Source organism: Sparus aurata, chromosome 24 (genome assembly GCF_900880675.1).
Source record: "Sparus aurata chromosome 24, fSpaAur1.1, whole genome shotgun sequence".
NCBI lineage: Eukaryota > Metazoa > Chordata > Actinopteri > Spariformes > Sparidae > Sparus > Sparus aurata.
In genome coordinates this window covers 16,616,171-16,641,231 of record NC_044210.1, presented here as the reverse complement: position 1 = coordinate 16,641,231, position 25,061 = coordinate 16,616,171, and the positions used below count along the sequence as shown (strand labels likewise).

The following is a 25,061-nucleotide window of genomic DNA, read 5'->3' as shown; positions in this document are numbered from 1 at the left end:
CATCAGATCCATGTTGGACAGATTCACCACTGGTCTGTAAAGTGCAGCATGGAGATTATTGTGAACAGACTGGATGTAAAAATAGTTGTTGTTCATGTACAGACCATAAATATGGAGTCCAGGTGTGTCTGATGCTGCTGGACAGACGGACCTCTGGGAACCTCTGAGCTCTCCTGGTCGACTCTGTGGAGGAATCATGAAGAATCAGTCACATTGTGTCTGTCCACTCAGAGACAAACACAAGGTCCTTTGAGTTAAAGTGTTGACGACATCATTGAATCAGATGGTTTCCTCTGACATCAAGGTGTTGGTCGTACTGCTGATCCCACTGTGAATCAACAGTCAGTCAGTTTACTGGGTTGGTTCAGCAGCTTGTCTGGTTTAGTCCCTCCAGCTTTTGACCTGTTTAATACTGTGGACAGCAACACACAGCTAACACAAGCTAGCTGAATGCTAGCTGTCCAGTGCAAATTGGTGAAGAGTCTCAATAAACTTGTATTCAATCTAGAATCCAACATTGGAGAATGAAAATATGATTCATTATGTCTTTTTGTTTTCGTTTAAATTGTTTCTGCAATAAATTTGAATCCGACTGTCGTACAAACTTGATTTTGACTATTTTGTGTGTTGCTTTATGGAGATTAACGACACAATGACCTTATTATAAAGATAATAATGAATTCATAGTTTTTAAAAATAAGCTATGTTCATGTAGACATGACTTGTAGTACTTATGTCTGAGTTTAAAAATGCTCCACGTAACTTTAGACATTTGTAACACTTTATTATTTTGGATATCTAATAAATATTGTAAAACAGTAAAATGTTCTGCCTTCATAACTTTTCCTCAAGTGTCCGAACTATCTTTAAGAGATCAGAAAATAGGTTATTTGTTTTTATATATTTTATATCTAATTGGCTGTTGTATCCGTTATCACAGTTTTTTATTCCTTCATATGGGTTTTGGTACCGGCCCCATGAAGTCCAGTTGGGTCGGGCCCTTGTAACATCAGATATAACACACAGCCCTTCCTCTCCTCAGCAGCAGGACTCAGATTTCAGCAGGAGGTGAGTCACTGCTGTTTGTCAAAGGAGGAACACTGTCCTGTCAGAGTTGTTGAGGGACGGACATGAAGAAATGTGAACCTGTCCTTTAATACTAATCCTGCTCTGACCTCCATCATCACTCTGAGAACATGAAGACCATCAGGACAACTGGTCAGACTGGATTTAATGAGGACAAACATTAACAGAGAGCAACATGACAACAACTTACTGTCTGTCTGAGGGATGCTCTTGTTTGAAATCAATGTCTGCATCCTTTGACCCGTCACTCTTGAAGGAAACACAGGTGGGCTCAGGTCCAGGTCCAGGTTCAGGTCCAGTAGAGGCTGGTCTCCTGTTGGACAGAGAAGAAGACCACCAGAGATGTTAATTTACTTTTTAGTCTTCAGACACAGAAGCTTCTGTCCATAAAATAGTGGAAAACATCAGGAATAAACCTTCAGAGAATATTGGACCAAACTAATTCAATAAAGTGAAATGAAGAGTTGAAGACTGGTTCTATTGGGCAGCTTTCTAAAGTGAGAAGATACATTTAAGTGAAGAAGAACGAAGCTGAAAATAAACATCAGGTTTCAAAAAACATCTTTCTCCACAATTAAAACATGATTCAGTCACATATTAATGTTATTAACAGCTCACCTCTTTACAGCAGGAGCTGGTTGTCCTTTAAAATCAATGAAAAGATCATTTGACTCGTCACTCTTGAAGGACACACAGCTGGGCTCAGGTCCAGGTCCAGGTCCAGGTTCAGGTCCAGGTCCAGGTCCAGTGGTTTTAGAGGGAGGGCCTCCCTCCTCTCTGTCCTCACACTGATTCATGCTGCTCAACTCACACACACTTTCATCTGGAGAGGAAACACAAATCATTCATCTGCACATCAACTGAACATTAATTGACTATTATTCATTTCAACCATGAACATTTAAACATAAATCAATTATTTCACAACAAGAAGTATAAAGTGACCTTTGAAAAAGAGAGAAAGGACAAAATGTTTGAAACATTCAACAAATAAAATGAAAATGTTAAAAACTAAGATGAGCTGCAGAATTACACAGCGCAGCTCCTGATTGGTCAGTGGTTTAATGGACTAAATTCAAGAGGTGTGAAGCAAAGATTACACAGCAACACACACACACCAATGAAATTATTATTCTAAACAACGTTTGGCTCTAAGAAACTGTCAAGTGTTCTCCACAACTTTTGACATCTTAAAGACCAAACAGCACAGAGTCTTCACTTGGCAGGACAGGAGGGAGAAACTGAAAACTAACTATGAATTAAAGTCTGTCAGACAAATATTTAGATTTAATATGTCGTGGAGTAGAAATATAAAGTTGCATAAAAAGAAATATTAGAGCCTAAATACAGTATTTGAGTAAATGTACTAAGTTTCAATCCACCTCTGTTGATAATAATCATTTAAAACACTAATAGTTTCTATTTATTAACATATTAACTGTCCGAGTTTGTTCATAAAGATTTCACTTGAATGTATTTAATGTCAGAAGAACATCAAGAAAAACTGATATACTTGAATGTATTTAATGTCAGAAGAACATCAAGAAAAATAAAGACACTGATGTTTTATTATTATTATTATTGTTTATAGACAACCAATACTTTGCTAGTGTGCTTCTGTTATTACATCTAACATGATTTTACCTGCATGTGATGAATTAACTGCATTTGTTTTGAGTTCAGAGAGAAAAATGTCTCGACATCGAGCCTAAAAAATATTTCTTGTTTATGTGAAAATATGTTATACATATTTATATATATGTGATCAATAAAATATTAATGCTTGTAAGAAAAGAGTTTTCCAACATGTTTTTTATGTAGTGAATCTTTTACAGATTCTGCTCGTCATCTTACTCTGATACAAAGAGCAGCGATCTGAGTTTAACCTCATGTGTGACTACTAAATATGTTACAAGCTCAACAATATAATATAATATATATAATATATAATATAGACCTATGTCACGAACATAACACTTGTTTACTTTATGGTTGCGAGTGTGCCTCACCTGTGTAACGTAACTGAGGTCTGAGGTCACATGACGTAACACACCGCGGAGTAATAATATGAATAATGATAAGAAGTTAAGCTTCTACAGTGAAACTCTAAATACTCAAAGATGTTTAACCAAGGTAGTTAAACTGTCGTCAGTCTGTGTTGGCTGTGTTTCAGTGAGTAAGCAGGTATCGGCACAAAATGGCGGAAACGAGTTCGTCGAGAAATAAACAACCGAGCTTCACTTTTTGTGCTGTTTCCGGTGTAACAATGAAAAGTAGAGCTTGTGTTAGCGAGTCGAACATGTCAGATTCATTACATTACCTTCAGCTGGAGGTTCAGACGGAGAAAACTATCTGCAACACAACTGTCAGAGAAAGTGAAAGTAAACTGTGAGGAGGAAACAGCCAGAGAGGCGTGTGACTGACTGGGAGTCTTCCTGTTAGACTGAGGGGGCTGCAGCACGACCCACAACGAGCTAACACATGCCGAATTTACAAGAAGGCCCAAATAATGAAGAATCAGTCACAAACAGCGTTTCAGGAGGTTATAAAGTGTCTCCTAACTCAAAAACTCACTAAATGGAGAGATTTCATAAGGGAGTCTGGGGGTTGACATGTTCACACTGTTAGTGACGTCACCACAGGGGATTTCTGGGTATTGAAGTTCCAATCAAGAGTAGAATGTGTTGGTTGTTCATCTGAGTGTCCTGTGAGACAAAGAGAAGACACTGAGCTGAAACAAGGCGTTTCTTCTTCCACAGCCAAACTGTTACTGATGTGAAATAATGCTGAATATTCAGTGTGGAAGTAAAGAAAAGTAAAGATCACATCAGAAGTCTTGGCAGAATGTTTTCACAGCTGATGTGGACATCATTCATCATTAAATACGGCACATTTTCAATGAATATCCTTGAATATATTTGTCTGTGTGATGCTGCTGTGATAAAAAACAAATGTGTTTTTATCACACTGGAACAGAAAACCCTCAGACTATACAATCTGTGATGATGCTCACCTGGTTTCCACCTTTTTACATGGCAGCAAAGAAGCACGAGATGGAAGCAGAATTAAATTAAAGAAAAACAACAAATGTTTTAAAATGCTTTCTCCACATATTCCTAACTATCTGGACCTACTTGTTAATTCGGCAAGGATTATAAATACAATATAACCAGACTCCCTTAACAAATCGTCTGTTTATAAGAAACTTTATAGACTTTGTGAAACAGCTATGACAAATCCTAAGTTTGCACCAGCCTACATTAAACAGTAACTACTGTAATATGAGCTACTTCTTAGTCATGTTGAATATAAAGCAGCTTTGTTATAAGATCAGTTCAGGGCTGGATGAAGTGTCAGAGCTGTCAGACTGAGAGCGCAGGACACGAGATTCACCACAAGAGGGAGCTAAAGAGCAGCAGAGCAGAGGAGAAGCACCAGAAGATACAGAAACATACTTTAATAAATGTCTTTGACCTGTTTCACTGTTTTCTGTCACTGTGCTCGTTTACATTTTCTTTTTATGTGTGATTTGATTCAGAAAGTGCTCCATGAATTATCATCAGGGGGGTTGAAAGCTTTAATTTTTCTCCTTTTTGTTCATGTTCTTATTTTTCTGAGTTTAAAATGATCCTCATCTGTATCTACCCAGAGCTGCTGTCAGATATTAAAGGGTAAATTCAACTGAAAATAGGAATTCAGTCCTCGTCTTTTCAGCTCTGTGCTGATGGAGAGTCAGGTGAAGTGTCGTAGTCCACAGAACATCTCAGGAGCTCAATTAAACTTTGCTGAATTAGTTATCAGAACTTCCTGTTTGCAGTGTGCCTGTGGATATACACGCTACTGTCACCGGATTACTTTCATACTGATGGAAACTTAAAAATGTCAAGTTTCTGAGGTAAGTTCTGCACATGAACTTCTTTTAAAAGCATTTCTAAGTGGATTTACAGACTCATCATCCCAAAGTGAACATCATGAAGATGAAGCAGCTGCTTAAAACTTTCATTAAAAAAACAAAATGAAATAAAGTTTGGGGTCTTTCGTCTATGATGTTAAAAAAAAAAGAACATTTAAACCTCGGACACAGGAATTTATCACAGGAATGAACAAATAATTATAAAATCTCTCTTCCCCTTTTGTTACAATGATTTAAAGTATCTATTAATGCATTTTCAAGTATAACATTGTATTATACTTGGAAATGCATTAATAGTTGACATGTTGAAAGTGAACAAAGAAAACAGACTTTTCTTCATCTTGGTCTCAGTTCATGTAGAAGACGAGGGGTTCAAACAGCTGAACTACATTTTATTGTGAAAGGCTGCTGTGTTATCTTCTAGACATATTCTACATTTTGCAAGCATGTTTAAATGTTGATTTTGTTTTAATGTGTATGGAAGTTATTTGGTGTAAAAGACATAACGGTGAGTTCCCTCTCAGGATCTGACGCACCTGGAAGAAGAAGAAACAAAAGTTAAAGTTTCCTGTTAGCAACAAGAATCTGACAGATAACAAACTTAGTTCCTCATTACAGGACGGTTTACAAACACCTCATCTGTTCTCACCTGCTACCTTTTCACCAGCGAGTCCTTCAGGCCTCGTCAGCTGGACAGCAGCTGGTATTAAAGTTCTGGTCCCGGGGTCCGCCCCTCTTCTCATCGTGCAGGGCTGTGTTTCTGCTGAACGTCTGAAACTAATCAAATGCAGACAGAATCAGACAGAAACACTACAGGCTGTAGAAACTGACACAAACCTTCAAACTGTTTATTTTCTACTTGTTGTGACTGTTGTCTTTTCATTCTCAGGTGACAGTCAGCCAGCTGAGCCTGGTGTCCCACGTACCTGCTGATGGTTATCGCTGTGCAGCTGCACGCCTGGCAGATCTACTACAGCAAGAAGCTGCTGGACCAGAGGTTCACCAGCACACAGGACCAGAAGAAGAAATCAGCTCATCTGAGGTTCTGTGAGGACAAAGAGGAGCAACTCCCTGAACTGTTGTGCTCCTCTGTCACCTGTTTCTACATTTCTATTAGAATTGTCCCTGGACTGCTGCTGTCCGTCTGTACATTAATCCTCCTGGCCTTTTCATCATTCAGAAACTGTAACATGGAAGTTGTTATTGTGGAAACATTAAAAGTACATTTAAATCAGACTGGATCATCTGTCAGCTGGTTCTGAAGTCATTTACCCCTCAGCCTGTTGTGTTGACTCAAATGTTGTGACGGAGGATCGGCTGACTTCAGCTCTCCTGAAAAACTGTTGCCTGTGCAGATAAACTAACCACCAGAGATGATCGTTAGAATCAGAAGTTCAGGATTTCAGATTCTGTTCAGTTATTTTATTGAAGATTGAGCGTGATGATTTGGACACAGTTCAGTAGGAGTGGTCTCCTATAAAAGAAACAAACAGAAATAATTAGTAACAAACTCAGACTGGTGACTTTACAAACGAAAATCCATAATTGTAAATTCTCCTTTGATTTCACCAAAGTGCTCTTCAGCAACACCATAAGTGCATCAGAAGTGACAGTCAACCATAGTGATCATTAAATAGAGACCCAGTGGACCAACAGCCCAACACATGTGATCCAGAACCCAACAGCAGCTCCCAGAATGTGTCCAAACCTAAAGTAGCATCACGTCACCAACACCAAGTCATGACATCATTCACCTGAGCAGGTACGCACGCCTAGTGATGGCGAGATGAAGCTTCATGAAGCATTGAAGCTTTCCATCCAGTTGGTTCACACTTGGGCCGAAGCTTCACAGCTTTGGTGCAAGAAGCTTTGACTTGAACTGTGTTTAAATGATAATGCCAATAAATATAATATAGTCATAATGTCTGTTTTTCTGATAGAATGATGGTTGAAGGTATTTTTGGACCTCTGTTGCATCAGCTGTGACGTTTGTGGTCCTCTTCTGCACAACTGTGGCGTCCAACCGATGCCACAGTTGCTATTGAGGACAGAGAAACAGGCTGTAAGTGACTAAAGAGGCCTACAATAACACAATTTGATGATGATGACGGGAATTACTTTTGATCCCGACACCCTCTTCTCCTCTGACAGCTCCACTGTGGCATCGTTGAAGCGGGACAGCACTTTCAGAGATTCTGCAATGATGTCGTGCTGTTCTGTTGTCAGTGGGACAATGTCCATACGTAGACCTGCCAGAGCCGCTCCTACAGGTTCCCTTAGTTTGTGAACGAGCTGGAGCATATGTGTTCCAACGTGTTTCCACCTCTTGAATGAGCTTTAGAGAAGGCCGTCCCATTTGCTCCTGAACCTTTGTCAGCCTCTCCTATAAAATTTGCCAACAAAAAGTGATTAATTCAAGTGTCACTACTGCAGCAGAGACTTAAACAAAACAGAGTGATTTAGAATATTGCAATGAAATAAAGGAACTCACCTTTGCAGTGGTGCTGCTCTTGAAATAGCCCACCATCTTTCTTGCTTTTACCCTGATGTCAGACAGCACAGTGTTTTGTCCAAGAGCCTTTTTAATCAATAGATTTAACATATGTGCCACACGAATTGTGTGATGCAAACGGAGCTCCTTGGCACAAGAACTCCTATTTGCTGCACCATCAGTCACGAGGCACGTGACTTTGTGGGTGATTCTCCACTCTGACAAAAGTGCTGCTTTCATCCTAGCCAGATCCTCGACAGTGTGGGCCTCAGGGAAATGCAACACCCCCAAAACAACAGATTGTAATGAGGTGCTTGCATCTACAAAATAGCAAATCACAGCCAGATACGCATCAGTATTAACTGAGGTCCACATATCTGAAGTCAGGTTGACTGCAGATGCCTGGGACACAAGGACTTTGGCTTTGTCCTTGGATTCCTTATATCTGTCCTCCACCACACCTTTCAAAGTCTAAAGAAAAGAGAACATTCTTGTAATGGCAAATATTAGGAAATGGGGAAAAATGCTTCATGTGCTCACATAAGCACCTGCCTTGTGGGGAGAACATGGGTAGAGTTCAAAGCTTTCACAAGCTTTCTGAACCATTTGTCCTCCACATTAGTGAAGGGCTGGGAATCCTCAGTAACCATGGTGACCATGCCTCATCCACATCAGTCTTCCCTCCTAATGACAAAAAAATGCAGTATTCAATTACAGATGTCATTAATTAGTCACATTTAAAGTATAAATTAATGCTGTAGTTGTATGTTTGTATGCTGTCTTATCATTGCATCCTAAAATGTCTTACCTGAGCTTGGTCCACCTTGGTTGGTCTCCTTGTTCCCATGTAAGGCCCTATAATGCCTCAGCATAGAGGAGGTGTTGTTGTATCCAAGTTCTTTGGAACACAGACACTTCACCTTTTAAAATACCAGACATGAGAAGAAAGAAATCAGAACAAGGGATATGCTGTGTTGCCACATTTATATTACACTAGTAATTACTATGTGTATACATTATTATGGGAGATCTGCTCAAATTGTTCCCAGACAGGGAAAATCTTTTCTTTCTTGCAGGTTCCATCGTAAAGTCAAATGACACCTGAATAGATCGCAAAGAAAAAACAGAAACTACACAAAATGTGAGGTAACGGGGGACCTCCATTGCATTTTGTTGCCCCTTAAATGTCAAATTGAACGCCAAAACCACAAAACATTCCCTGAAATCTCTTCCTGGACTACTCGACACAGAAGACACATCACTACACATGTCACACTGAGGAACAAAAGACCGTCTGTGTGGCAGCAGCTCAGCTTTATAGGCTACAGGTGGCTGATCAGGTGCACTGCAGTGGCCCCACCCCCGGAATGTACCATTTCTGTGGGGGAGTTTGATTCTCTTTGAACAAATCTAGTTCCAATGCCTCAATTCATTGATTCAATCAATCAATCAAAGATTTTAAAGTTACTAAAATTTCCTCCCAGTAAAAGGTCTGAACCTCACAAAGTCCAGCTTGTGTCTTACAGTCTTCCCCACATTCAATGTTCAACACTTGTACAGTCATCAACCAGATATTTTACCAGAAATAAAAGTCGTCCCAGGTGAATTAATTTAAGGCCTTTATTTCAAGTAAAAGAAAACAGAGGCCTCAGTATAAAAGCTATAAGAGATGAAAACAGAGCTCAGAATAATCTTTTTTACGCTTCAATTAGACATTTCAAGTGAAAACACGTCAACATATTCAGAAAACAGTCAATAAAAAGTGCAAACAGCCTTTTCTCTTTGAATATCTGCTTCTTTTCTTTGACTTGTCTTCCTGAGAGGAATGGGCATGTGATGGTCCTGCCACTGATTTCAATCTTGGCTGAATGGAGTCGCTGCCGTTCTCATGCAGATCTGTAGGTGTTCACCTGTGAGCCTGGAACCACACTTGTTCTTCATGTTGTTGACGGTGGAAAAAGCCGACTCACAGCCGTCAGTGGGTCCAAACGTGGTCCAGGTGTGCAGTGCTGCTTTGGTTAGACCATGAAAACAGTGTGCAGCAGCCAGAAAGCAGCAGGTCAGTGGCCTCTAAATGCTCTTCATGCATCACTTCCTCACAGATCAATGAGCTCCAGCTGCAGAGATCCCACATGAGCCCACCTCAACGTCTGTGTCACCTCCTTTGAAAAGTTCTGTGATGAGGAGAGGATTGTGGGTCAGCAGGAGGAGCTGCTGCCCGAGGCTGAAGCTGTCAAAGCTTTTACTGAAGTTTCCACTCAGCTTGTGTATGAAGTCAACACGGGGAGGAACATCTCTCTCAGACTGAGTGTGTTCTGCAGCTTTGGGAAGTGTGTTCACTCTCCTTCAACATCTGCTGTGAAAATGTGCAGCTTCCTGTGGAAACATCCAGCAGCTTTCATCCAATGAACCACTGAATGTTTCCGGTCCTGCAGCTTTAACTTGAGCTCATGAAGGTGTGATGTGATGTCAGCCAACACAGCAACCGATGTTGTGCTCATCTTGCAGAAACAGTGAAATCTGTGTTGCTGTCTGACTCTTGAGCTGCTCTTGTTCATGACTTCAGTGCACAGAACAGTGTGATGGATGAGACGGTGGTGAGCTCTGAGATCAGGGTCGTCTTCTCTCTTCCCACCATGGCAGGGGCTCCATCTGTGGTGATGAGACCACCTGGTTCAGATCGACACCTCTCTGTCTCAACATCTCCTTTATTGCTGCATATATGTCCTCTCCTCTCGATGTGTCTCAGTGGTGTTACAGACAACAGCTCCTCACAGAGCTCTTTATCATCTCTGGGAAAAGATGGAAACCTTTTAGAAACAGGTGAGCATCATCAAAGATCATCTAGACTCTAGACGATCTTTGATGATGCTCACCTGTTTCTAAAAGGTGAAACCAGGTGTTTCTACTGACAGAGGAGATCATTCCGGCTCCGTCTACTTCCTGCTGAGACCCTCAGACTATACAATCTTTGATGATGCTCACCTGTTTCTAAAAGGTTTCCACCTCTTTCATTCTTCCATCCTGAGTATTTTCTAAGTAAAAGTGATCAAACTCTGGTTTAACGTGTCACATCTGTTGTCAGAACGGTAAAAAACACTTCAAACAATAAATAACATGAAGTTAACAGTAGAAAAACACCACGTCAGCACAATGAGACAGTTTAATGAATATATACATAATAATACAGACTTGTTTGTTTGTTTTGTATTCTAATCAGCTGTTAATATTCTGTTTCTGTAATAAAACATCCTGATAAACAACCTGTTTTTACATCCATCTGTTTATTATGTCACCATGGAAACCATCAGATGTGTTCATGAACACGATCACAGGTTTTTTTTTTTTCTTCTCATCATTATAAAAACACATAAAACAACCAGAAACATCAAGATGTGAGTGACACACATCTTGTTAAATAAAGCTTCAGAGACGTTTGATTTTACGTCCTGAATGTTTTTCAGGTGAAAGTGTTTAAATATAAAAACTTAAGTCGTATGGAAAGTATGACACGTGTGTTATTTTCAGAACATCAGTAAACGACAGAGTAAAAGAAGATATTTAGATGTTCTGTAGATACGGGTCGCTCCACACCGACTGACCCAGGACCTGCCAGCTCATGTCACACATTCTTTTTAAAGACATTTGTGTTGAAACTTTGGTTCAATTCATGACAACTTGTAAAATCCAAATACTTGTTTTGTCCTGAAATTTAGTTTAAAGAGTCAAAGTTCAAAAATCCACAAGTTAAAAAGTATTTGGAGTTCAGCTGCACGATCACATTCAGTTCATTTAAGTTTCTACATGAAGTGTTCTGGAGAAGCGGGAAAAGTTCTGGATTGTGGGTGAGTTGGCTGGTTGGAACGACCCATAATCACTACATGACTTATTGATTCACACACATGTTGAAGCATTGAACATATTTGGTGAGAACTTAAAGCGTTGAACAAAAGAAATGAAGAGAAAATGAATGATTGAATGTGAGTGTTAAACAAATGAGTCACATACAGATTGATGAGAGTCGTCAGGACAGAAGATCTCTGAGTCCCACTGATTCTGTGCTGCCACCTGCTTTCATTTCATCATCAATTCATGTCTCAGCAAACTTTTACACTCATTCTGTTTTGGTTTTATTATTTATTTGTTCCTTCTCTAAAAGAAAACATGTTTAAGCTTTAAGAATATTAAAAACTGTTTTAAAAAAACGTCTTTTATCCTGAAACAAGTCGGAATAATGAAATAAAAAGAGGAGTTTAAGTTGTGCTCGCTGTGCTGCAATCAGACAGAATAATACTTGTTTCAGATATTTTTCTAAAATCAAGTCAAAGGTTTTGTTCTTCATCGATTTCTGATGCCAGGAAAGAAAGTTTAAAGGAGCAGTCTGTAGTTTAGTTGAAGAAATAACAACAAGCAGACAAAGATCTTCATCAGCTGATCAACAAACTAAATAAACAAACTTTATACTGTTTCACTGTGTTTATATGTGGCGGACCCTGCCACCTCTCTAGAATCAAACAGTGTTCTATTGGAAAAAATTTGTCTTATTACCTCATTAATATTGTACATATTTGATGTTCTTATATTGAGCTACTTTAGCAAAGGAGAAACATTTCAGTGATGCTGTGCGACATCTTTCAGTCTGATTATAAACTCGTCAGCTGATCGTTTCACAAACAAAGTCAGATTTAAACAAAAAGGAACAATTTGTACAAGTTTTGGACTCTTTGCTCTGAGCATCAACGTTCAGAAGCATCAAACATGAGCTCAAATCTCTTCAGCACTTGTTTAAAAGCTTCATCAGGACAGTTTAGTTTGTGATCTCTGAAAGTGTTTCAGTATTTCATCCGGCTCTCAGACTTCCAAACATCTTCAGCCAACCGGCTCAGACAGAGAAAGACTTTTCTCACAGCTGTTTAGTTTCACGGACCAGATTCAAATCCAACAAATGTCCTGAAAATACAGCCGGACTTCAACAGCCACAAAACACTGAGAGAAACACAATGATTGTCATTCAAATGTGTTTTCTTCTCATATAATAATCACACAGAAAGGAACAGATGTTGTGCAATTTATCACGTCACTACAGACATAATTACATGTGTTAACCAACACCATCAAACTTTTAGTTTCATCATTAGAAACACATGAAACAAGTCAGAGTGTTTCAGGTGGAGTGTCGAGTACATTTGATCAGATTTTACTGTCCATTCACAACTTTGTTCACAATGATTCTTTACAATTAAAGCTGCAGACGAGTCAATGTTTTCTTTTTCTTACATTTCACTAATAGTTGTGGATTTTATTGGAACAAGAGCCAGAATTCAAAACAACACATGACAGAAAGTACAAGTCAACGCAATTTACACAATTTAATGGAAGAAGTTTAAAATGTAAATGAAGAATCTTTTCAATCAGTTTGAATCATTTCGTACAAAGTTGACTGATGAATTTATGACAAGAAGCTGAAAGATTGATGTGACTGTGATCCTGTACAGACTCGACTGTTCAGCACTGACAATGTTTCTGTGACAGGAGGAGACTCTGCACACTAAACACCACACAGACTCACTGAGGCACCAACACTGAAAAACCCAAATCCAGGATAAAGAGGTTCAGTGAATGTGGTGTTGAAGGTGTGGAGGTGGATCAGTGAGTCAGAGGAGACTCTGTAGAAGGACAGAGTGCCAGCAGGACAGTCCACATACACTGCTACTCTACCAGAGGAGGAGGAGGAGGAGGAGGAGGAGGAGGAGGAGGACGAGGAGGAGGAGGAGGACGAGGAGGAGGAGAAGGAGGAGGAGATGTCTGTTCCTCTGTTATTGTGCCAGACAGAGTAACGACCATCATCAAAGCACCTCAGATTCCAGGACTGATCATTCCATCCAAACACACAGTCTTCACTGTCTCCTCTCCTTCTGATTCTTCTGTAACTCACTGATATAGAAACATTTCCTCTCCACTCGACCTCCCAGTAACCGCGACCAGTCAGACCAGTTCTACACAGCAGCTGAGAACATACTGACTCAAACCTCTCTGAATGATCAGGATATGACTGAACCTCCTTCACATCTGTCATCTTCCTGTTGTTGTCAGACAGTTTGATGTCTCTGCTGACTGTGTTTGTGTCGACTGTGAGCTCACAGGAATCTGATGGAGAGAAAAAGACACAACACAGCTGCAGTTATTAATGTGTCATCAGTGTGATGATGACATCACAGTTGTGAATGAGTGATGTCACAGTGTTTTCATGAATGAAAGTAAAAAGACACTCACACTTCCTCAGACCTGGTGTCAACCATCGGACTCCAGCAGGCTCCACCCTGAAAGGAGGAGGGGGGTCAGAGCAGCACATCCTCTTTCAGCATGCAAACATGGACATGACATGACTCTCATACACAGAAACACAATCTGTGTCCATCAGGCTGCTTCTCCCTGTTCTCCCTGAACCTCTTCACCTCTGCCACTCTCCTCACACACTGAGAGTGAGCCACAGGATGTTGGTGTGTGTGAAAGAGGACCACAACATCTGAGAACACACACAAACCTCCTGTTGGATTTATCACTTCATCTTTATTTTATTGGATGTTGTTGCTGTTTCCTGTGGGCGACCTTACGCTTGCTGTTTGATCCAATGTCAACTTGTGCTTATGTTTCTATGTTAAAGGACTTTTGGATTTGGACGTCAGAACTTTTGAGGTCCGATTCCTGTTTGAAGCTTGGAGGGCTTTTCTGAATCTCAGCTGCACAGTCTGCTTTTTGTTCTTGCTGTGTTTCTGCTGCTTTGTTTTACTGTGCAAAGAAACAAATACAATTTATACGTAATAAATCAAATAGAAAACATTGGACGTTGGTTCCCGACCTCTGCCACAAAACCAAGTGACAGAGACTCCCAGACTGTTTCCCTCCAGAACCTCACAAGTGTCACTGAAGCTGTTTGTGATAGAAACAGTTTCATGGTTTCATGTGTTGACATGTTCATGTTACTATAGTTTGGTGCTGGATTGATATCTGATGTATATTACAGCAGTAATAGTTACTGTGAGGAGAACTTCATGTCATGTTTGATGCCATTAAAAGCAGAAACAATGACAGAAAATGTCTCTTAGTCTGAAATCTGCTGTGGTGAACATGATGTGTCCAGATGTGACCAGAGGAACATCTGACTATGAAGCCAGGAATCTGTCTTTCTTTCTGTCTGTCTGTGGTTCACATGTCTCCAGACATGTTAGCTAACGTTAGCTAGCTAGCTAGCTAAAAGTTCAAATGAACCGTTCATCCAATCTACTTTGTACCTGGCAGGTTTGTTGCTGAGGACTGGGGCAGAAGGAAGGGCAGTGTTCAATTTGAATTCAATTGCAGAAGATTTCAGGGCTGCGACAACTAACCCATTAAATAGATAATAAAAAAAGCTGCCGACCAGTTTCATGGTGGATTAGTTGGTTATGTTATGATGCAGGCGCTGTGGCATGAAGCGAGCTGCTTCACTTCATAGTCAAAGACGTAGAGTGGAACATACGTCAGGAAAACACATTCAGTGCAACAGTTCTGGTCTCCTACGGTGGGAGCAGTGAGCCAGCCAATGGCACGCCTCGCGTAACTCAGGTGATGAAACAGGAAGCTACTCGGAGTTGTGCCATCTCCTTTCTGAATTGGCATCGTTACGCATTTGCAACATAGCAGAGGCCACGGAGGCAACAGAAGCTACAAACATTACAGAAGAGAAAAGTGTACGAGCCAAGTCATCAAAAGTGGTGACTTAGAAAAGGTTTCAAACCCAGAACCTGTCTACACTGATCCGTAGTGTCTGTCCCTTTAGTCACTTATTGTTCCGTGTTTTAATGAGCAGCAAGATTTGTTTGTTGGACAGGTTGACTGACAAAAGTTCTGACAGGATGAACTTTTGGACCTGATCCACTTCATCCATTAGTAAACCTGTTGTTCCTGCAAACACAAGATTAGGGCCCGGCTACATTACAGGTTTCAATTTATCAACCAACGTTTGAGACAGAAACAGCTTCCGTCTGTGCTCTCAGGTCTGTGATGGATCAGTGTCGCCCCCTGGTGGGTAATAAGCTGAAGTACGCTCAGAGACACTGGAGTACATCTTTTTATTCTCAGTGCATGGCTCAGGCTGCATTCACAGTGTACATTTATCCTTTTGTTTCATTTTCTAAATCCAAAATATATTTATTGGCACAATGTAACACAAACATGTCGCCAAAGCAAAAAAAGAACACTGTAGTGTAAAGACTAGTACAGTAGATCAAAACACAACATAGATATAACTGTAACCAAAGCTGACAATAACAGCACAACACTAAATAACATGAACAACTGTCAGCTGACTGTCACTCACTGTCCCTCAGTTTGTGGCAGCAGAACATAGACTGCTGCTGGATCACAGCTCTTTGGGTTTCCCCTAGTAGGACTGTTCATGTTTCTTCATCTCCTGGCTCAACAAACCCTTTGTAATCTATTACATGTTTAACATGTAATCTATTACATGTTTAACATGTGTTTCTCTAATATGTTTATATTTTTCACATGTTGTGAGGAAGTGCTGCTCTGTTGTTGTTGTGTTTTATTGTACAGGCCTGATCTGTATTTGCCCTTTACATCAGCAGATATGAACTAAAATGCGTACTAGCGTGTACTGAGTTCACGTGAATTGTGCTACTATGAAAACTGATACAATATTACATTTGTTATGGTAATGTGATGGGAATGTTGCACCTTGTGTCATCTAACATCATTGGCCTAATTTATATCTTCTGTTCACTTTAAACTAATGCCACATACAGTTGTTAGAGTCGGTCAATCATTTCACACTGAGTGACAAATACACTGTCAGTGATGATCTAGAGAGTGTAATTACTCCAGTGTTGATATAGATCCATGTCAGAACTACTTTAAGTTCAAAGTCATTCAAGTGATGAAATTTATTTGTATCTTTTAAATTTTTTAAATTTGAGTTTCAGTATTTTCTGATCAGACATCTGACACAGAGGGTCTGTTGTTACTATTACATTCATATTATAACACAGCAGAGACGTGGTGGAAATGAGATTAAATGTTAATGTTTTGATAATCCTCTGCAATCAGTGTCAGCTGCAAATCCAGAGGACAAGAGATTAGACAAGCACATTTTAAAAGGGCACTAAACTAGTCTGAAAAAGAAGTGTAACTTTAGTGTTTGTGCCAAGACTCTACTTGCCGCTAATCTTCATCTCCTCTGCTCATCTTCCTATCTTCACTTGTAACTCTTGGCTTCAAGCTATGCTGCCTTTTCTCCTGATCTGAACTGAACAACTGGAGGTGGAGTAAACAAAGCCGATCACCCAACACTGAACCATCTACAATCGAGATACAGAGTCTTGCCCTGACTGTCTGTGGCTGCAGCAGGACTCTACATACCTGAGAGTGTCCAGTCTCAAGCCTGGATCCTCCAGTCGAGCAGATAGCTGCTTCACTCCTGAGTCTCCTGGATGATTGTAGCTCAGGTCCAGCTCTCTCAGATGGGAGGGGTTGGAGTCCAGAGCTGAGGCCAGAGAAGTACAGCCTTCCTCTGTGATCAGACAGCCTGACAGCCTGCAGACACACAAAATAACACACATCACAGATCAGCTGAGGGTTCCGATGATTCAAGGAACATCTGTATTTAAGGGTTTAACATGTATTATATTCATCATCTTAGTTTTCACAAATTTACGAATCAGCACAAAACACAGAATAAAGCTGGTGGAAATCTCAGTTGTTTTGCAAATATTTGGTCATGAACCAACATATTGTACACATTAAAATGATGACCTGATGGAGGTTGATAGATGAGGATTACCAAATTATATACAGTGTGTGTATATATATATATATATATATATATATATATATATATATATATATATATATACATACATACATACATACATACATACATACATACATATATATATATATATATATATATATATATATATATATATATATATATATATATATATATACACACACACACACACACACACACACACACACAAAATTGTTGGTACACTTACGTTAAAGAAAGATAAATGACCACAATGGTCACTAAAATAAATCGAGACTGACAAAAGCAATACTAAATAAAAATGTACTGAAAAACAGACATTACTTTTGAATTGTGTTTCAACAGAATCATTTAAAAAGACAAACGAATGAAACTGGCCTGGACAAAAACGATAGTATCCTTTACTTATATTTTGTTGCACAACCTTTTGAGGCAAATAATTGTTATCAAGCAATTTCTGTAACTTGTCCATGGTATTTTGGCCCACCCCTCATGAGCAAACTGCTCCAGCTGTCTCAGGTTTGAAGGGTGCCCTCTCTAGACCGCATGTTTCAGCTCCTTCCACAGAGGTTCAATAGGATTTGGATCAGGGCTCACAGAAGGCCACTTCAGAATACCTTAATGTTTTGTTCTTAGCCAGTCTTGGGTATTTTAAGCTGTGTGTTCTGGGTCATTATCCTGTCGGAGGACCCTTGACCTGCAACTGAGACCAAGCTTTCTCACACTGGACAGATTCATTGTACCCTGCACAGATTCAAGACACCCTGTGCCAGATGTAGCAAAGCAGCCCCAGGACATAACAGAGCCTCCTTCATGTTTCAGAGTAGGTATAGTGTTCTTTTCTTTGTATGCTTCAATTATGCATCTGTGAACATGAGACTGAAGTGTGTTGTCTCATCTGTCGAAAGGACTTTCTACCAGAAGCTTTGTGGCTTGTCAGTATGTTCATTGTGGTAGACCATGATACCAAACTTCACAGTGAATACTTTTCACCCTTTATATAGCCAGACTGACTGATTACAAGTTTATAGACACCTGTGATGCTATTAACAGGACACACCTTAGTTGAACATGTGAACCCGGTCAAATTATTTTCAATCTTTTCTCGGGGTACCATCGTTTTTTGTCCAGGCCAGTTTCATCAGTTTGTTTATTAAAGGAGTCATATTATACCCTAATTTTACAAGTTAATCTAGTTCTCTGGTGTCCTAATGAAATGTCTGTGATATGCTTTGATCAAAGTTAATTCTGTTGAACCGCAATTCAAAAGCAATGTCTGAGTTAATTTTCTCTAATTCTTTATTTATTATTACTTTGTCAGTTTCAAGCTATTTTCCTGAACAATGTGTGTTTTTCCTTTGTCAATGTGTGCATGCATATATATATATATATATATATATATATATATATATATATATATATATATATATATATATATATATATATATATATATATATACACACACAAACAGACATACTATGGTCTGGGGGAATACTTGATTCTGATTGGCTGCAGGGTGTCCATTAACCCCTGACATAAGGACACCTATTAAGTAGTTCCAGTCAAATTGACTGTTCACCGCTGTAAATCAATGCGCTAGCTGGCGTATCAAATCCGAATATTCTATTTCCAGCACTGAGTGCAGTCCGTCAGTCCTTCAGTGTCTTATCTTCTGAGCACTACAGGGTGGCAACTGTAACACACAAGCTGCAGAAAGTTCACTTTCCCTCTAAATTTACTGATAGGCGAATAATCTCACATCCCGTTCGCTGTTCAGCTCTCTACTTCAGACTGCGGCCACAGTAACGTTACACACAGCCGGTCATTTGTTCGTGAAAATCTTGCCATTGATTTGGGGACAGTGACATGACTGGTTAGCTGGCTGGTCTTGTTAGCTAGCATACTGTCAAATTATATTTAATGTTTGCCAACTGTACGCAATGTTATTGACTTTGAATCTTACTGGCTCATTGCTGAGCGGACTAGAATATCTCCCGTTGCCAAGTCGTATCTATGATCCGGCCTATTTACTGGAGGAGTGAACAACGTCTCCGTTGCTAAAGAATCTTAGAGGAGAGTAATGATTGTTCCAGGTATTAGTCAAACCCTCAGGCGTTACCAGGGAAACTAAGTTATGGCTTGTGAAAAACGTTATATTTTGATTGTAAAACGCATGAAAATGTAAATGAATGGTCCGAATTTCTTTTCTTTGGCAAGTGACCATGGTATAAGCGGGATAATGCCCTTCGAGGTGTCCATAAACAGGGGTTAATGGACTTCGCGGAGGCAACCGTTCTCCGCGTCATCCATTAACTCCTGTTTATGGACACCTCGTCGGGCATTATCCCTTACATATATACATATATATATATTAATTTATTGTTTTACCCTGTCTGGTCTAGACCTACTCCAATTGTAAAGTAACATGAAATAATGAAATCAAATAATGAATCCTTACCTGAGAGTCTCAAGGACACAGCTAGGACTCTTTAGTCCAACAGACAGATGCTTCACTCCTGAATCCTGCAGGTTGTTGTTACTCAGGTCCAGCTCTCTAACACTAGAGGACTGGAAACTGAGAGCTGAGGACAGACCTTCACAGCTTCTCTCTGAGAGGTTACAGTCACTCAGCCTGGATAAGGAATAATGAGCAGAGCAAGAAGATAATAAATCTATTTGAGTCAATAAAAGCACATTTACTGCATTAAGAAGAAACTTCTCCACACTTACAAAACTTTCTTGGAGGCTTTGACCACTGGCAGCAGCCTCAGAAGTGCCTCCTCTGAAGCAGAGTATTTCTTCAGGTCAAACACACCAAGATCTTCTTCTGATGACAGTAAGATGAAGACCAGAGCTGACCACTGAGCAGGAGACAGTTTGTTTGTGGAGAGACGTCCTGATCTCAGGTACTGTTGGATCTCCTCCACTAGAGAACAATCATTCAGTTCATTCAAACAGTGGAACAGGTTGATGCTTCTCTCTGGAAACAGAGTCTCTTCGAACTTCTTCTTGATGTAACCAACTGTTTTCTGATTAGTCTTTGAGATACTTCCTGTCTGTGTCTGCAGACCTTGCAGGAGAGACTGATTGGTGTGTAGTGAAAGACCGAGGAGGAAGCGGAGGAACAAGTCCAGGTGTCCATTTGGACTCTGTAAGGCCTCGTCCACAGCACTCTGGTAGAGACGTGTCTCTGTAGATTGGTGGTCTGTTATGTGTTCTTCTGCTAACAGATTGACTCTAGAGTTGATGAACGTCAGATGGACATGAAGAGCAGCCAGAAATTCCTGAACACTCAGGTGGACGAAGCAGAACACCTTGTCCTGGTACAGTCCTCTCTCTTCTTTAAAGATCTGTGTGAACACTCCTGAGTACACTGAGGCTGCTCTGATGCCGATGCCACACTCTGTCAGGTCTGATTCATAGAAGATCAGGTTTCCTTTCTGCAGCTGCTCAAAAGCCAGTTTTCCAAGAGACTCAATCATCTTCCTGCTGTCTGGAGTCCAGTGTGGATCTATCTCAGCTCCTCCATCATACTTGACATTCTTCACTTTGGACTGAACCACCAGGAAGTGGATGTACATCTCAGTCAGGGTCTTAGGCAGCTCTCCTCCCTCTCTGGTCTTCAACACATCCTCCAGAACTGTAGCAGTGATCCAGCAGAAGACTGGGATGTGGCACATGATGTGGAGGCTTCTTGATGTCTTGATGTGGGAGAAGATTCTGCTGGCCTGCTCCTTATCTCTGAATCTCTTCCTGAAGTACTCCTCCTTCTGTGGGTCAGTGAACCCTCTGACCTCTGTCACCATGTCAACACACCCAGGAGGGATCTGATTGGCTGCTGCAGGTCGTGTGGTTATCCAGAGACGAGCAGAGGGAAGCAGGTTTCCCCTGATGAGGTTTGTCAGCAGCACATCCACTGAGGTGGATTTTGTGGCATCAGCCAGGATTTTAGTGTTGTGGAAGTCCAGAGGAAGTCGACACTCATCCAGACCATCAAAGATGAACACAACCTGGAACTCTTCAAAGCTGCAGATTTCTTTGGTTTCAGTGAAGAAGTGATGAACAAGTTCCACCAAGCTGAACTTTTTCTCTTTCAGCACATTCAGCTCTCTGAAAGTGAATGGAAATGTGAACTGTATGTCCTGGTTGTCTTTGTCTTCAGCCCAGTCCAGAGTGAACTTCTGTGTTAAGACTGTTTTCCCAATGCCAGCCACTCCCTTTGTCATCACTGTTCTGATTGGTTCAACTCTTCCAAGTGAGGCTTTAAAGATGTCTTCTCGTCTGACTGTTGTTTCTGGTCTGTGTGGTTTCCTGGATGCTGTTTCAATCTGTCTGACCTCATGTTCATCATTGACCTCTGTAGTCCCTCCCTCTGTGATGTAGAGCTCTGTGTAGATCTGATTCAGAAGGGTTGGGTTTCCTGCTGTAGCGATCCCCTCAAACACACACTGGAACTTCTTCTGAAGGTTAGATTTGAGATTACGCTGACAAACTCCAGAATGACTTTCTAAATAAACACAACAAAAAAGTTCAGTAAGTTATTCACAAAGAAAATATGAACATTTCCTTCCCCTAACGATTATATATATGAACAGATTCATCATCGGACTTTAGTAAATGTCTCATTGATCCAACATGTTAAATCTTTAGAGAAATCCTCTTACTGCTCTGCAGACAGTCAGCCAGCTCCTCCTGCTTCATTCTCCTCAGGAAGTGAAGTGTGATTTTCAGAAATGCCTCTCTGCTGCTCCTCCTCTGCTCTTCATCCTCACTGTCCAACACCTCCTCATCCTTCCACTGACTCTCTGAGCATTCTGGGTAATCTGGACTCAGAGCCTTCTGGACCTTATTGAGCTCTTTCTTCACAAAAGTTACAATGTTCTCCTCCAGCAGCTGAAACAGAATATTATATGAATGACAACATTTAACATCAGATCCATGTTGGACAGATTCACCACTGGTCTGTAAAGTGCAGCATGGAGATTATTGTGAACAGACTGGATGTAAAAGTAGTTGTTGTTCCTGTACAGACCATAAATATGGAGTCCAGGTGTGTCTGATGCTGCTGGACAGACGGACCTCTGGGAACCTCTGAGCTCTCCTGGTCGACTCTGTGGAGGAATCATGAAGAATCAGTCACATTGTGTCTGTCCACTCAGAGACAAACACAAGCTGAAGGTCATGTGGAAGAAGCCCGACATTCCTGTTGTAATAAATGGGGAGGAGGTGGAGATGCTTGACACTTCCATGTTTCGTTGGGGTGCAACTGAATAACAAGCTGAACTGGTCAGACAACACTGAAGCCTTCGACAGGAGAGGACAGAGCAGACTGTTCTTTCTGAGGAGGCTTAGGTCCTTCAATGTTTGCACTACGCTGCTACGGATGTTCTACCAGTCTGTGGTCCAGTGTCATATCTGCTGTCGTGGATGGGGGGGTGGCATCAGCAGCTGTGGTACAAACAAACTTCTATTATCAAGAAGGCAATCTCCATCCTGGGATGCCCTCTTGACTCAGTACAGGTGATGGGAGAGAGCAGGATGATGGACAAGCTGTCATCACTGCTGGTACAGGAGTCCAGCAGGAGACTGCAGGTCTCTCTCACAGCACTGGCCAGCTCCTTCAGCAACAGACTGATACACCCCAAGTGTGTGAAGGAGAGGTATCGCAGGTCCTTCCTACCTGCTGCTGTCAGACTGCACAAACCAGCACTGCTCCGTATAAGCCCGTACTCTGCACTGTGCAATAAATCTGTACAAACTCATTTCGACACCCATATTTATCATCTATATTTAGAATCTGTATATAAATATTTGCTGTCCATTCTTGCACTATATAATGTAAATATGTACGTATGTCAATTTGATTCTATTTTCTTTCCTTTTCAATTATATTGTCCATTTTATATTGTCTATCTTGCTATTGCTCTTGTAACATTCTGACGCTGCTGCGACAAACACATTTCCCCGTCTGCGGGACATTAAAGGATTTCTGATTCTGATTCTGATTAAGTTGGACAGGAAGGCCAGCTCTATGGTGGGGATGAAACTGGATAGTCTGGAGGCCGTGACAGAGAACGACAGGAAAGCTGAGAGAATCCCTCTCTCCTTTGTATGCCGAGCTGAGGTGGTTCAGGAGTTCAAGTCCGACCTGTTCTTTACTGCATTTCCTGCTTATTACTTGAAGCAAAATCCCCAAAATCAAAAAGGCAGGTAGAGAAAAATTCAAATGGTACAGTAGTGAAAACAAAACAGAAATCCACAAGTGTAAAACTAAACAACACAGGTGAGACACAAGTACAACACAGCACCGGGGACCAGGAGAGACACGCAGGAAACACAGGAGCACAACTGACACACCAACAAATAGTGAGGGGAAAACACTGGCTTCATGGTGTGTTCCTTTGCAAGCTGGAGGTCAGTATTCCCGTCTTCCAATCTAAAAGCGTCCCAGTGGATCTGATCGGAGTAATGTGGATGCTCGTTGTAAACAGGTGTTTAAATGGAAAGTCTGTGAACTTCACATCAATTACAGCAGCTGATTTAACAGTTGAGGGCACTTTAAGAAAAGAAAGAAGGAGTTGGCTGCTAACAAATACTGTCTGAGACTGAGACTGAGCTCAGATCAGCTGAATCAAAGTGAGAATAACAATTACTAACTGTTCTACTGCACGTTTCACAAACACACACTATATCAAGTCAAACATGATGAAGAGGTTAAAAGTAATTGTTCACTTTGTGCACCGTCGTCCTGCTGAACTCATGAGACACAGAAAAAGAGCAAGAAAACAAAGGGAGGACATTGAACTTGTGTTGCCTGCGTTCAATTTGATTTAGATTTTTTGACAAATGGCCACGACTGACATGTCTCAACTTCTGTGGTCACATGACTGAAAACCAGACTTGATGACTTGATGGAGGAACATAGTGGAGTCACAATTATCCTTTGTTAGCAGCTAGCATCTGTTAGCCTGAATAAAATCACAATGTTACACTCAACCAGTCATCAGACAAATGTTAAACTGGACTGAAGAGATGAAGACTGGTTATATTGGGCAGCTTTTACATGTAAGAATATAAATGCACTGAAAAAAAAAACAAGTTTAAACACATTTCTCTGAATAAATCACATAAAACATGAATTACTCACATGTTCATGTTATTAACAGCTCACCTGTTTACAGCAGGAGGTTTTTCTTCTTTAAAATCAATGTAACGACCTTTTGACCGGTCACTCTTGAAGGAAACACAGCTGGGTTCAGGTTCAGGTCTAGGTCCAGTAGAGGCTGGTCTCCTGTTGGACAGAGAAGAAGACCACCAGAGATGTTAATTCACTTTCTAGTCTTCTGACACAGAGGCTTCTGTCCATAAAATAGTGGAAAACATCAGGAATAAACCTTCAGAGAATATTGGACCAAACTAATACAATAAAGTGAAATGAAGCATTGAAGACTGGTTCTATTGGGCAGCTTTCTAAAGTGAGAATATAAATTTAAATGAAGAAGAACGAAGCTGAAAATAAACATCAGGTTTCAAAAAACATCTTCCTCCACAGTTAAAACATGAATCAGTCACATGTTAGTTATTAACAGCTCAACTCTTTACAGCAGGGGTTTTTTCCTCCTTAAAATCTATGTAACGACCTTTTGACCGGTCACTCTTGAAGGACACAAAGCTGGGCTCAGGTCCAGGTCTAGGTCCAGGTCCAGGTCCAGGTTCAGGTTCAGGTCCAGGTTCAGGTCCAGGTCCA

The 25,061-nt window shown here is 40.6% G+C and overlaps 1 protein-coding gene and 1 long non-coding RNA gene across 4 annotated transcripts in view; both read right to left on the bottom strand.

Annotated features, from left to right (window-relative positions):
- Positions 1-25,061, bottom strand: part of LOC115576511 (NLR family CARD domain-containing protein 3-like) — a gene marked incomplete at both ends in the record, with an annotated part of 105,287 nt that overhangs the window by 22,305 nt on the left and 57,921 nt on the right. Inside the window, 2 exons of the mRNA XM_030409048.1 lie at positions 13,764-13,810; positions 16,905-17,078. Coding sequence (XP_030264908.1) covers positions 13,764-13,810; positions 16,905-17,078 — 221 coding nt within the window. The remainder of the gene's footprint in view (positions 1-13,763; positions 13,811-16,904; positions 17,079-25,061) is intronic.
- Positions 5,371-7,937, bottom strand: LOC115577245 (uncharacterized). Of its 3 annotated transcripts, XR_003983050.1 has the most exons (8): positions 7,491-7,937; positions 7,118-7,382; positions 6,966-7,037; positions 6,754-6,878; positions 6,272-6,473; positions 5,926-6,044; positions 5,649-5,776; positions 5,371-5,535 (listed from the first exon to the last, which is right to left on the bottom strand). It is a non-coding gene; the product is annotated as an uncharacterized LOC115577245 (long non-coding RNA). The 3 variants fall into 3 exon arrangements; XR_003983049.1 differs by having other exon boundaries at positions 5,926-6,473; XR_003983051.1 differs by lacking the exons at positions 6,272-6,473; positions 6,966-7,037; positions 7,118-7,382; positions 7,491-7,937 and having other exon boundaries at positions 6,754-6,772.